This window comes from Haplochromis burtoni, unplaced genomic scaffold (assembly GCF_018398535.1).
Source record: "Haplochromis burtoni strain Fernald_Lab_line unplaced genomic scaffold, NCSU_Asbu1 Contig_31, whole genome shotgun sequence".
In the NCBI taxonomy this organism is placed as follows: domain Eukaryota; kingdom Metazoa; phylum Chordata; class Actinopteri; order Cichliformes; family Cichlidae; genus Haplochromis; species Haplochromis burtoni.
In genome coordinates this window covers 3018000-3031919 of record NW_024582392.1, presented here as the reverse complement: position 1 = coordinate 3031919, position 13920 = coordinate 3018000, and the positions used below count along the sequence as shown (strand labels likewise).

At 38.5% G+C, this 13920-nt stretch overlaps 3 protein-coding genes across 5 annotated transcripts in view; 2 read left to right on the top strand and 1 right to left on the bottom strand.

The window, feature by feature from the left end:
• Positions 1 to 886, bottom strand: part of si:ch211-210c8.6 — a 5404-nt gene extending 4518 nt beyond the window's left edge. Inside the window, exon 1 of the mRNA XM_005918915.2 lies at positions 633 to 886. Coding sequence (XP_005918977.1) covers positions 633 to 789 — 157 coding nt within the window. The 5' untranslated portion in view covers positions 790 to 886. The remainder of the gene's footprint in view (positions 1 to 632) is intronic.
• Positions 1 to 6089, top strand: part of bin2a (bridging integrator 2a) — a 6682-nt gene extending 593 nt beyond the window's left edge. For 2 of the 3 annotated variants that reach the window (XM_005918916.3, XM_014332566.2), the window contains exons 2-13: positions 2764 to 2870; positions 2980 to 3060; positions 3257 to 3311; positions 3399 to 3493; positions 3650 to 3745; positions 3911 to 4018; positions 4109 to 4194; positions 4329 to 4404; positions 4483 to 4565; positions 4906 to 5494; positions 5601 to 5648; positions 5785 to 6089. In XM_005918916.3, coding sequence (XP_005918978.1) covers positions 2787 to 2870; positions 2980 to 3060; positions 3257 to 3311; positions 3399 to 3493; positions 3650 to 3745; positions 3911 to 4018; positions 4109 to 4194; positions 4329 to 4404; positions 4483 to 4565; positions 4906 to 5494; positions 5601 to 5648; positions 5785 to 5805 — 1422 coding nt within the window. In that variant the 5' untranslated portion in view covers positions 2764 to 2786 and the 3' untranslated portion in view covers positions 5806 to 6089. Of the gene's footprint in view, positions 1 to 2763; positions 2871 to 2979; positions 3061 to 3256; positions 3312 to 3398; positions 3494 to 3649; positions 3746 to 3910; positions 4019 to 4108; positions 4195 to 4328; positions 4405 to 4482; positions 4566 to 4905; positions 5495 to 5600; positions 5677 to 5784 lie in introns of all 3 variants that reach the window. The other variant, XM_014332567.2, reaches the window with a different exon arrangement.
• A 1847-nt stretch (positions 6090 to 7936) lies between these two features.
• On the top strand, positions 7937 to 12613 carry LOC102301693 (glycophorin-C). Its single transcript, XM_005918914.3, has 6 exons — positions 7937 to 8192; positions 8557 to 8591; positions 9547 to 9606; positions 9754 to 9813; positions 11640 to 11687; positions 11788 to 12613. Exons 2-6 carry the CDS (start codon positions 8585 to 8587, stop codon positions 11958 to 11960), a joined length of 348 nt encoding a protein of 115 aa, XP_005918976.1. The 5' UTR covers positions 7937 to 8192; positions 8557 to 8584; the 3' UTR covers positions 11961 to 12613.
• Positions 12614 to 13920: the final 1307 nt, after the last annotated feature.

Below are 13920 nucleotides of genomic sequence, written 5' to 3'. Positions count from 1 at the left end.
CCCCCCCGCGTAAAATTAGGTAACTATATGTAGAAGTACAAAGTAAAAGCTATTCAATTATCAGAATAAGTGCAGTGAAATTTGCTGTAAACTAGCTTACTGACTCATTGGGTAATTCTGTCAGCTGTGCAGTAACAAAATGCAAAAATGATTAAATATGACACTAATATCCCCCTACAGCCATATGAAATGCTGTTAAGCTCTCTCTTCTCTCTGTCTCTCTCTCTTTTAATCACTGCATGATTAAAACTAATTATAAATTGTTTAATAGGGGCCCTTAAAAAGCCCTTTTTGATTCAACCCAGGACAGCTGTGCACGCCCCTGCTGACACATGCGCCTGTTAAGCCGAAGGAGGAGCTCCTTCCGCGCTGTTTCACAACAAAGCTGTTTTAGATAATGCAGGTTTTGTAATGATCAGTCTTCTTTAAGTGCAAAACACGCTTTTACAAATTAAATCAGTCTACACGGATCAGACATATCGACTGTTCCCCCTTTAGATGTATTTCGCTTTCAGTCGAGTCGAGTTCGAGCACTTTTTAGTTGCAGTTCTTCACTGACAGACAAGCAAAGCTGCAAAAGTAGTCAGTACAGGGTCGTAAATTACTGTTTAGGAAACGGGTTTTCAGATTACCTGCCAAGTCATAAAACTTCTCGGTTTTGAAAGCCGCAGCCAGAGCCCAGCCAGCCCATTGGATGCCCAGGTCGGTGATGGCACATTTGGCCAGAACGCTCCCCATGATCATGTCCTGCAGCTCGGCGAGTAGCAAGGGAATCCGCGACTCTGTCATAAGACCACTCCTCCTACGCCAAAAGTAATAAAAACACTCCGTGTAGGCGAAAGTTCACCAATATCACACTGCTGGAAGTGGGTTGCCGCAGGGATTTCTGGGTATTGTCGTTCTAAGAGGTGATGTAAGCAAGTTCCATAAGCTGCTGCCCTATATGGAAGACTCCGAGTGCCAAACGAGTTAAGTCAATGCATTATTAAATAATTAATTACATTTGACATAACAAATTAGTTATATACAATGTTAATTAGATATCAATTTAATTTATTTAAATCATTTCACAAGTTATTTATTTATTTCTGATTTCAATTAATAATGACGCCGTTAGTATGAATTAAATGCATTTATTTAATTCATTTTGTCACTTGAGGCCTTCTATAATCCCCCAGTGGAATCAGGGGCGTTTCCAGGATTTTTTCAAAAGGCCCAGAAAAGTCAAGAGTCCTCAGAGAGCACAACTTCCCCCGAAGGGTAACACTAAAACGTTGAGTTTTACAATACGATGATGTCAACTTGTGACGACGCAGGGTGTCAGACTGGAAAAATGCGAAGTGCATTTTATTCTCTCCATGCCCTTTCATATTCAATACATTTCCTTGAAATTATTTTTCAAGGTCAACTTTGACCTTAAGTGCTAACAATGAAGGTGAAGGTAAAATACTAACCCTAGGTACTCATATCACCAAGGCCTAGTATATTGTTGTGAAGTTTGAAGATATTTTAAAAGTTTTTACTCATTTTCACGTTGCTTGTGACCTTGACACAATTTTCACCAACATTAAATCAGCTTGAGCTGTTATTGGTATTTACTGTCACAAAGAATTTAAACATTATATCTTGGAAACCGTGATACATTAATGTGTATGTGACTTAAATGCTGCTAATCTGGAGATTATTTTAATGACTTGTTGCTCTGTCTGCTGACACACAGACTCAGCTTTGTATTGGCCACTATTGTTTATTTGCAAAAACTGTTTGCACTTTAGCACTGTGGGTTTTTTTTTCCAGTCGTGCACATTGTGACAACCCTGCACTGCCATGTGCAGGGTTAGATTTCTCAGTTGGTTTCCAGCTATTGTCTGTGCTTCCATCCTGCGTTGGTGCCAGCGTGCTGCTGCATAAGTAGAAAAGACTTATTAGTCCATGTGCAACAGCTGTCCCAGTCAGCCTCTCCTCTGCAGTGAACCTTGAACTTCCTGCTTCATCTCTCCCCCACAGCTGAGCCAAAACCAGAACCACACCCTGCCGCCACACTTATATACAGTAGCTTTATTTATATGTGGCTCCTGCCAATGCAGCAAGGGTCCTGCAATTTAGTTTTAGGCACATGGTCAATGATCTGTTAAAACAAAAAATTGCAGAGGCACATCAGACTTGTACATAAGGCCATAAAAAGGAAGAATACATACAGTAATTTTAAAGAGTAATCTGCCAAGTGCCAAATAACAGTACTTCAGCTGTTTTGTGATTTAAAAAAAAAAAAAAAAAAAAAAAGAAGACAATGCATGAATGTTTAACTAATTGTCCCACACAATATAAAACATTGTGTCTTTGTTCCACATTTAGTCTGTTGATTTCTTGTTACTAATGCAAGTGTCATCAGTGTGTGTTGCCTACAAATACGGCTAGGAATTAAATGTATCCTGTATCATTCTATTAACTGTAGTTATGCACATTTTAAACCTGATTTTACCTATTTTATTCTCTTATATTAATACTATATTGGTGTGCATTAATTTCCCAACCTGTGATTTCCATCTTGTGTGTTTCCATCACTTGTAATCACTTGAATTGCATTTAATTTGTATGGAAGGTGCAACAAATTGAAATTAATACTGTGATATAACAGCCACAAAGGTAACAATGCTTTCAGGCAAAATATATTTGAACCAGACATTCTGCAGAAGTACACCTAGTAATTGTGATGTTGCAGGAAAGTGTTGTGATATTTTTTTTTCTCTTTTTCCTCTTAAGAATAAACACAGACAAGACAAAATATGGCAGACAAGACAAGTCCGAGAGGCAATTCTGGTGACTTTGCTAAAAAAGTCCAAAGACAGCTGAGCAGAGGCAAAGAAAAGGTACATAGTCTGCAAGTTCCTGTTTCCCCTATGGCAAGAAAGACAAATTTATTGCCATTTAATTGCTGTTACTTTGAGATTTAGCTTTTTTTCTGTGCTTTATCTGCAGGTAATGCAGAGGCTGGGAAAGTCAATGGAGACCAGAGATGATCTTTTTGAACATTGTCTCCAAAACTTTAGTGACCAGCAGGTAATCATCCCCCCAGCATTGTTTTTATTATGGGAGTTGAAAAAGACTTTGAGCAGAAAGTTTTTCATATCTGTCTTAACACATTTTGCAGTATATGCAAACACAGGGTTATTGAGTAAAAGCAGTGAATCAAACATCATAAAAGTTAATAAAGGTAAGCAAGATAATCATGTGTATACTTATGCTTTATTTGCAGACTGATGGGAACCGAATATACAAGGACTTGAGGGTCTACGTTAATGCAGTTAGAGGTGAAAATAGTCTTTGTTTGAAGATGCTGTAGAACTGTAGATTTGTGCCCTCTGCAGGTCTCAAATAGTCGATTCTGCTTTATACAGACATGCGTGAAGCTTCAAGACGCCTTTCCCAGTCTCTGTTTGATGTTTATGAATCTGACTGGGCTGGAGAGGAAGATTTAGGAGCCATTGTTGAGGTCAGTGGTACTACAAAAAAGACCTATTGCAGCACATTTTAATTCCACAAGTGCAAAAACAGCGAAATGCATGCATCACCAGGGGAACAAGACCCCACATTTTTCCCCTTGTTATGCATAATTAATGCAATATTTTATGCTGTACTTGTGATGCAGGGGGAGGACCTCCTGTGGAATGACTACGAGGTGAAGCTATTAGACCAGGCCGTGCGCACCATGGAGTCCTACGTGAGCCAATTCCCTGATGTTAGGGTAAGGCAAACAAGTATGCAAGCAAACATAAGTCAATATGCAGACAGACAAAGAGCCTGAGAGCAAATGCACAAAACTAAGTTAAGACAAACATGTACTATAATTCACTTACATATACATAGACAATATGTATGACTCTGTTTTGCTCCATTGTAAAAACTGTAGGACAAAATTGCCAAGAGGGGAAGAAAGCTGGTTGACTACGACTCCTCCCTTCACCAGCTAGAGGCACTGCAGACTGCGAAAAAGAGGGATGATGTCAAGATAAGCAAGGTAATTAGAATAACATCAATATCTCTTTGTAATCAACCCTAATTCGTTATAACACATGCATTGAAATTGACTTGCTTTTTCATTCTGCAGGCAAAAGAAGAGATGAATACTGCCAAAGTTATCTATGAGGGGATCAATAACGATCTGAAAGAGGAGCTCCCAGTTCTCTTTGACAGGTCTGACAGTATATATTTATTCTGTCAGAATGAATATGAAGATTATTCAGTATTGCATATTATTCAAATATTCACTGAATTTGCAACAATTTATCTTTTTTTAAACATTACTTGTCAATGTTTGTCTCCTTTAGTCGTATTGGATGCTACGTAGCTGTCTTCTCAGCTGTGTCAAATTTACGAGACATCTTCCACAAGGAAATGAGTACGGTATGTTTGCTCCCTTATGTGTGACCCAATATTGATTGTCCTGAGTTTTTTGTTTTAACCATCCATCTTCTATTTTAGCTCAATCAAGATCTACAAAATGTGATAAAGGAGCTGCAGGCTCAGCATCCAGACAAAGCATTTGCTGTAAAGGGATTGTCCCGGTGAGAGTTTTTTAATTCTTAACTTTAAAGCTTGAAGGCAATTTCCAAATGAAAAACATTTTTAATTTCTCATTACAGTTTCAGAAAAATGTGGAAATTACCCACCATAGTCACATCTTCTCCTAGAGTAATAATACAAGCAGCATTTTCTTTTAATTATTACTTTTGCAGATTCAGAAAGCATTTAATTGTGCTTTATGGCTAAATGCACTGTTGTTATAAAGCTTTATTCATTTGTTCCACCATATTCTGGCAATACTCCACAGTACTGAACTGCATTCTTATCTCCATGATTTGATCTTTCTCTATCTCACTCCCTCTCTCTCACTATATATTCCAGGTATGGCTCACTGAAAAGACGAAGTCTGATCTCTCCAAAGGCTTGGAAGGCCAGCTTTTCTGAGGTTCACAGGAGCTTCAGTCCTAGAACGAGCCAGCGGTTTAGTTTCAGATCCCCGGAAAAACCTCCACACAGCACCTTGTCCAGAGAAGGCAGCATGCTTAGAGGGTCTTTAGTCGAGTCCAGGGAACTGGATGTAGGGTCGTACCAAAGTGAGGTCCACAGCCCTTCTGCACAGGAAGATGCTGTAGAGAGTGCATCAGGAAGTGAGCTGAAGTCGGGAGACAACAACAATCAAGTTGAAGGAGAAAAGGCTGTGAAAGAAGAAGAGCCCAAGCCGCCCGTAGAATCGGAAAATAAAGGAGATGGAAAAAAAGATCTACCAAGTGCAAGCAGCTCTGAACAAAATAACTCCTATGAATCAGATAGCTTGGAGCTCCAGCTGTCTGCAGCAGACAATGGCCCACTGCACATTGAAGAGACGGACGACAGCCCGGTAACCCTTGAAACTCCAAAACTGAACAGACTGGAGAATGGTGACGCTTCTGGCTTGAATTCTGACGCCAAGGATCTGAGCATTCCTCAGAAGGTTTGTCACTCGAGTAGCACACATGTGGTGCAGCTGTCCTTTTTTTTTTTTATGCATATTGTGTCATAACTCTCTTTTTTTTTTTTTTTTTGGGTGTGCTATGTAGGACGTCCCTGCAGAGAAAGAGATATCCTCGAACTCAAAAAACACAATGGTTTAAAGTTTTCATAATAAAACAAAAGGTTTGTGTGTTTCATTTTGTTCTACAAGATGCCATATTATTATTTCTCTTCTTTCTTTGTCTGCGTTTCTTCATTTGGCTCACTTTATCATCAACCTTTGAACGCCAGAACCAAACAGCGCCGACCTGACTGAAGTCAACAGCTGCAGAAGAAAGGAAAAAAAAGAAAGAAAGAAAGGGCGACAGTTGCAACTGACAAGTTCAACTGTGATTTCACAACTGACGAACTGTTGCTGTTAGTTTTCTTATTTATCTTTTAAGGAAATCAACTTTACATATATATTGGTGTCTTTGGGAAAACCTATATTTTCATAAACTCACTCACTGCATTATTAAAGCAAATACATTTTAAAATGAGGGATTTATACAACTAATGCTAACAAAGACAGAAGCTCTACATAGGTTTACACTGCTTAAAAGATACTGACCACAGAATGGTTAATCTACACAGATATGATATGTTTCTGTCTCTGTGTAAACGTGAAGAGAATGCTACTCCACTCTTATTGTGGAACCAACAAGGAGGCGTTTTAATCGTTTTAGCCTTTTAGTCTGTTTTATTATTTCTTTTTATTTGTTTTTGATTAGATTTTATTAATTATGCCTGCAGTGTGAGGACAAACTTTGTAATTCTGAAAAATAAACATAGTTCAAATTTTGTTTATACTAAAGCTGAATTTCTGACTTTTTAATTTTTGGGTTATTCGATGTATATGTGCACAGGATATAAGAACATTGTGTAAACGGCAATAAAAACTGGGTAATGTCACCATTTTGTCTCTCTGCTAGTAGATGTTTAAGATGATGGGGTGGAAAATGGTGAGCGCTCACTCAGCCTGGACTTCAGTACTCATCAGATGTATACAACATTGCTTGCTTAATGATTTGACTGTCATGACAAATTATCTGTGAAATAACATAATTGATTAGACAGTATTGGAAAGGTTTGATTATATATATATACACACGTTTTAGCTCATGTTTCTTTTATTATAACGAAACAACATGAAGGGACAGCTTCCTGAAATTTCTTGTGGTCATCTGAGCCCAATGTGTGTCTCACTTCTTGATGTGGAACGACAAGCAGTTTTGTTTTCAGTTAGACAGCTGCTAACTTACTTACTGGATTTTACTGGTGACCGTTACACATGACAAATGAATGCTTACGTGTAAGAACGCTTACCAAGCGCAACTACATCTACAGAGGTTTTCAATCTGGCTATTTCAGCTTAAGATTGTTCCTGCTGTATGTGCAAACAATGTGAACTTTGTCACATATTTAAATAATCTGTCATGACTCAGCCCCCCATATTTATGCATAATGTAAAATAAAATTGCTTTAAGGAGATACACCTACACCTATGTAATAAAGAACCCCAGACATAACTAGGATTCTTTATTACATAGATTTCTACACTAGGGCCAGCTAACCAGGGCCATCTTTGTCACAAGTAAAATTATGTTCAGGATTAGTAAAATATTTTTAGAGTACATGTTGTCATAAGAATTTTTTTTTTACTTCACTTAATCGATGTATGTTCTGGCATTCTTTAAGAATTAAAACAATGTTAAATAATACTAATACTAATACTACTACTAATAATAATAATGACCCAAATGTATTTCAACAGGTAATAGTTTATAATACCATTGTAATAATGAAATAGTTAAATTTATTTCAACTATTAGTTATTTTCTGATTGTTGGCTATGTACTAGAACACTGTCTGCAAAGTTAAAACACTTGATAGTGTCATAGTGTGTCATTTATAAAGTCTTTGTAAATGATTAATACATACCATAAACATAAAGAGCCATAAACATTACAGGCGTGGCTAGCTATTAAGTTGAAACTAATGCTCATAAATCTTGTTTGCAAGGAGTGTGAAGTAGGCCGGTGGGGAGGCGACTAAAGCTGCAAATCAAACATGTAAACCTGGAGAGCTGGTTTGTGTCCTTTCCTACTCACTGTTGACTCTGTTTTCACTTACTCTTTGGTTGGGTTAGCAAAGGATTGTGGTTTACGTTCAAATACCACGAGTTAACGCGTACACTAAACCAAATATCTTGTCATCTGTGACACCATACACAAAACTATGCTGTATATAATTCATAACTAATGACATATGTAACCCATTGCATAAGTAATTATTATTAAACCATAGTAATTAGTCATCATTATCATCGGTTTACCCTTATTAAAGGGGTTCGTGGTGGAAGTGATACATCTTGATGAGAGACGATCTTTGACATGGAGGAAAGGGAGGGGAGGCGGAAACTGAGCGCGTGTGCTTTATGACTCACGAGTGCTGGAAGGAAAACTGTGACTAGTTAACTGTATTCAACAGACGCAGATTCAGACCCCTTACCAGAGCCGCACGCCGGTTAGATTACCAGACTTAAAAAAGGCAGTGGGCGTTAGTTTTCTCCACCATAAAAGCTCTCCCAGGAGGGGGGGAAACTCAGTGAATTTGTCCGGTTTTGTGACGCGCTCCTCCGCTGCGCTGCGCCCAGACAGGTAAGCTCACTCAACAGCTGCGATGAACAATGCCTGATTGATCAGCTCGAGTTTGAGAAGTGTAAAAACTTCTTCTGGAAGTGTGTGTTACTCACTCGTCGGTTTTTGCCCCGGGCTTCAGGTGGATTTGTACCAAACAAGTACATTTTCAGTTGAGGGCTCCTTAAAAAACAGTCAGATGGTTGACTGTGATAAAAAAAGACAGCTGGGCTGCGAAACGCGTTGGTAACAAAGCCGAGGAACGAGGTGTTGACCGGTTTGAGAAAACATGTGTGACAGATTCACATCAACATGTTGGAAAAGCTCTGAGCGGAAATCACCATGAGCTCGTTGTCTGTTTTTACAGTTTGTGTTTTTCTTTCAGGTATAACCGGTGAGACCAATAACCAACCATGAATCGTAAGCTCTATCTTTTTTTTCTTTTCTTTTTGTACTATATAGCCTTTTATTGTTTTCTTCCTGTTTTGTTACAGGTGTCATCTGACAGTTTGATATATTGTTGCGTTTTGGAGAAGTAAAGTTTCAATCTACTTTTACTCGAGTAGTTCTTGTTGGCTAACATTTCAACTTAACCATCGTAGAGCTTCCACTCTGGTCGATTAACCGATCACTTCAGTGAAAGTTAGTTGGCAGCTATTATGTAAATACAAGATTGCTTTCCTTTTCCTGGTCTTATATTACACTATATTGTAAATTCTTTGTGTTCAGTTTTGACTTGTTGAATGAAACAAACCATGTGTAATGGGAATTTAAAAAGTCTTCTTTAAATGTGAAAATATTATTGAAATAACTATATAGTAAAGCTGCATTTAATAGTTTCTTTGTATTTTCTTTTTTACAAGATATAAAAATCCATATATGTCTTTTTTATGTTTTTATTACTGACCATTCTCACAAGTACTATAAACTTTTATTGATTAAAGCTGCCTATAAGTCTGTAATAACATAGAACCCAAAATGACATCTTTATTTGTCTTGCTTTAACCACAAAATTTAAATTTGCTGCAATGCAAAGCTCGGAAAAAAAAAAAGGGGCCCAAAGCGATGGCGCTTTTGCTGTTTCTGTTAAATCTGTGATTATTGCAGCTCTGAGTTTTTATATTACAGTTACTAGTAACGTGTTTCTCTTTTCCGTGCTCTGACTAATACCATTGCATCACAGCTATTCAGAAAAATAGGAGTTGGACAGGTTTGTTTCAGTCCCAGCCCTTAATAATAATCAGATTACTGTGTCTCAACAGTGAATATTCCCTCCTCAGCCAGCAGCTGTGGTGTTACACAAGCCACTCTCAGTAGACTGGGAGCTGAAGATAGAGCGCTGTGACATTTTTAACATGCTTTTTTTATCTTCCAGATACAGATAGCGAGAATTTGACAACAGCCTTTACCACCACATATAAAAGCAATAAAGTGTGTAAGTACATTTGTCTTTCACTACGATTGTTTTTACTTTGCTTAGACACAACCAACAAATGTTCTGATATTGTGACCTTTAGTTATAGTTTTTCTTATTTTAATAAATAATGTTTATATTTTTTTTCTTCCCCCATTTTTTTTTCAGCCCCAGATGTGGCACTTGTTGAATCACTTCCCACACAAACAGAATCCACTACCATTCAGGGTATGCTCGAAAGCTTTTTGTTTTATGTTTTCCTTTACTGGTTGTCTCTTTCTGAACCCACAGCATTACAAATGGCAACGTTTAATCAAAGTAGAAGTATATCCTGGTGATGCACGTCTACTTAGCTCTTGTTGTGTGACTTTTTTCTTCAACGAAATACTTCAAAATCAAGAATCGAACTGTTCAGTAGTACAAATCATTTTGAAAGTGTCCTAGGTTCCTTGTCTGCTAATTTGATGCCTTCAGCGTGAAATTATTGCAGTTTGAATCCCTCCCAACCTTTAAACAACACATAAAAAAAGCTGTCCAATTCTGCTTCTTTCAAATAAAAATCCACTCTCTCAAAACCGAAGGGGGCTGTCTGTATACTTTAGAATTGGTTTTAGGATTTTACTGATCCTTTTTAACATATGTCTGTTATTGGTCCCAAAATGCATAGAAGATTTTACTCTGCATTAGCCAGTTCTGGACCTTAGGTCCTCCAATATGGCTTCCAAAATTGATGAAGACAATGCAGCTTAATGAACTGCTCATCAGCAAGTCTAGACACGTATATAAACACGTATGCTTTGGTAGCTTGCTGTCTGGAGCATTCAGGTGTGTGTGCAAGTGTGTGGGGAGAGCTGCCAATCTTCTCAGGAGTTGACATCCCACCAAATTCACCGTCATACTGTGCAATGATTAGAGAACCTACAGAAAACAAACCAGATTCTACAGGCTCCAGTTAGCACCCTAAAGTTAATGAAAGTACAATTAGAAAAAGACTGAACAAGTATGACTTCTTTGAAAGTTTTGCCAGGAGAAAGCCTTTTTTCTCTAAACAAATATGGCAGCAAAGCTTAGGTTTGCAACGTTCTCAACAAACCCCATATCATTTTGAAATGGTGTCCTTCTAGATAGACAAGACCACGCTGAGTATGTTTGACCATAATGCAGAGCACTGTGTTTGGTGAAAACTAAACACAGTATATCAGCACAAACACCTCATACCAGCTGTAAAGCACGGTGGTGGAGGGGGTGATGATTTGGTTTTGTTACACAGCCACAGGATCTGGGCCCATCTGTCCGACAGCTAAAGTTTGGCCAAAAATGGGCCATGCGACAGGACAATAATCCTAAGCACAGGAGCAAATCTACAAACGAAATAGCTGAAAGAGAAAAGATTCAAGGTGTTGCAGTGGCCCAGTCAAAGTCCAGACCTCGACCCAAATGAAACGCTATGGTGGGACCCTAAGAGACCCCCAACACTGAACTGAAGCAACACTGTGCCAAAAGTGAGATAATGACAGTGAAATAAAAAATAATTGCTTATTGTTGCCAAAGTTTGTTCCACAAACCGATGAATCACGCATGCCATATAATTAGTTCTTCCACATACTGCTTCTGCATTTTGGCTCAGTTTATGCTAAATGCTGACACGGTGTAACATGTCATGTGTTGTTCTTCACAGGTTGTTTTTAAAGATCTTGTAAGGACTACATAGTGTTTCCTGTACTGATTCGTAAAACCTTAGAAATGAAAGCAGATGTAACTTATTACATACTTGCTTATTTTTTTTTATTTTTGATGGTGCTTTAGGGGTCTCTTGACTTCTTAGATCACTTCTGAAAATACATTTTTGTAGACTTTGTGTGGCAGCTTTTTATGACACTTTAAGCATTTGTTTATCCTTTTTTTTCCCAAGTTTTGTGTATTTCTGTTGTACTTTTATTCCTTTAGTAGCATTAATTTGTTGAATTGTATTTATTTTGGTATTTACTATTGTACATTTGATTTTCAGAGTATTTGGTAAACTCTTTTTAAATGTTCTATTTTCTTTCCCTCAGTGTTAACAACAGTTGCTCCCACAAGTTCAGACTCTGCAGTTATTGCAGGTAACTGTTTGCACTTTATCTTGAGATTTATTTCTTCTTCTTCTTCTTTTTTTTTGCTGCAGTTCAAAGTGTCTTCTAAACCTGCCTTTCCCCCCCACAGTTGTTGTTATTCTCATTCTGCTGACACTAGCTGCTTTGAGCTTTGTGCTCTGCCGGTATCTGTACCACAACAGAGGGGACTACAGGACGACAGGGGAGCTGGCTCCAGGAGAGGACCCTGATGAAGAGGACAATAACAAGCCTGCACCCGAAAAGAAGGAATACTTTATATGAACCTGGTGGAAGACTTATAGCGAGTTAGTTGAGCTTAAGAAAATGATCTGTGGAAGTGTGATAAGAAGGAAAACTATTTCCTTGCGTGTGTGTTTTGAGGGAAACCCGTTACTGGCAGCACACTGTGCAGAGAAAAAAAAAACCTTGTTGAAGATATTTTTCTTTAAAAATGCAAGTGAAACCAAAGAAAAGAGTACCACTGTGAGGGTGAATGTTGATTGGCTGAAGGAGGTGAAAGCTGAAGTTGTGCACAGGTTAGCAGAGCTAAGCACAAAATAGTTACATGATCAGTAAATGCAAAACAGTCAAATCAAAGGAGCGCCTTGAATGTAATATTTATCATCCACATTTAAATTTCTCTTTATTTGCCATTTCAGTTAGTTACCGTACTTTTCTCAAACTATGTTTAAGATGATTTCTGGTGCTATTATGGGCTGTTACTTTCATATTCATTTGCTTTTAAGAAATACTTTTTTATGCAATTCTTTTATTATAAGCTGGTCAAAGAAAGTGGTTATCTTTCAATAGAACAGGACAGCTACACAATATTTCTTGTTCTTGGTTGTGTTTTGTATACCTGAAATGGTTGCTGGTTACTTCCTTATTTATGATAAATGTGGAAGTCAATTAAACTTGTTTTTGGACGAGTGTTATTACCGTGTGACAGTGTGTGAATGTTTTAATGCATTGCTGCCCCCAGTCTGACATTGCAGACAATGCACTAGCACACTGCACATTAGACTGAATAGGTACACTTGGCTACATCCAATGTAATGTAAAACCTGCTCAAACCAATATGTTGTTATGCTGTTTAGTCAGGAAAGAAATTCCTTAATTTACAAGCCATCTATGTCCACTGTGAGCGACCATCTTTGAACAGAGAGGGTGGTTTACGAGACTGTCTGCCACCTGTAATCCAGTTTTAACATCCCTTCCCAGATGCCTTAACGCCCACTCACATCCTGGGCCTTTTGACCTCAGGAAATCACATGATAGGGTGGGGCTAGGTTTCACAGCGGGTTCACCCGAAACCTTACCTTGGCTGATTGTGACCTACACCCGTTTTCACATCTTGCATCGTTTGATTAGGAAGAGGATCAACAGGGCTCCATGTCCCTGTTGGGGGAACACTCCCATAGGGCTTAAATCTGGGACTCGCCACCATTTGACCCTAGAATTGAAGAAGCTTCTTGGATGAGAGGTGAAACGTTTTCAAGCAACTTAAAGAAGTCCAGACACTTTTCTTCCTAAGCTTCTTGGCCGACGATGACCTGGATGACTGAGAACCTTCACAGACGTATTTCTTAATTTACAATAACCAGAATCGCAATATTTTCCATTCTTATAGGACAGTACAGAAATAATTGGCCTGATGTTGTAATGCATCATAAATGTGTAAGAACAATGAACTGAAAGCAGTGGATTTGCTTCATTTTGGTTTGGGAGTTTAAGTATTCTGGGATCTTGTTAGTGTGTAATGTAAAATGGAGCATGAGATGGACAGGTGGATGAGTGCAGCATCAGCAGTAATGCAGGTAGTACGCCATACCATTATGGTGAGGACAGCTGAGCCTATGGCCATTAGCTCTGGGTATCAAAAGAAGGAATGAGGTTGTGGACACATGGCTGAATCAAATATCCTATGCAGGGTGCCTGGTCCTGGACATAAGATCAGAAGCTCAGACATCCAAACTTATACTAGAGGAGCGAGTTGATCGCAACACCTAATTGGATGCTTCCTGGGCACCTTGCTTTGGAGGATTTCCTGGTACGTCCAGCTGGTAGGAGACCCATAATACACTAGAGAGAAAATACATCTCACCTGATCTGGGAACGTGTTGGGATCTCTGAAGATGAAGTGAAAAATGTTGTGGGGAGAAGAACATCTGGAATACTCTGGTTAGCCTGCTTCGATTCAGAAAATGGAGTGACTGATGCACAAAAGGAAGACTTCGCTACG

Excerpts from the sequence above, each read along its gene's own strand:
- LOC102301693 (XM_005918914.3), top strand. Across the intron at positions 9,607-9,753 it reads ATATAAAAGCAATAAAGTGT|CCCCAGATGTGGCACTTGTT; the intron begins GTAAGTACATTT and ends TTTTTTTTTCAG. Across the intron at positions 11,688-11,787 it reads AGACTCTGCAGTTATTGCAG|TTGTTGTTATTCTCATTCTG; the intron begins GTAACTGTTTGC and ends TCCCCCCCACAG.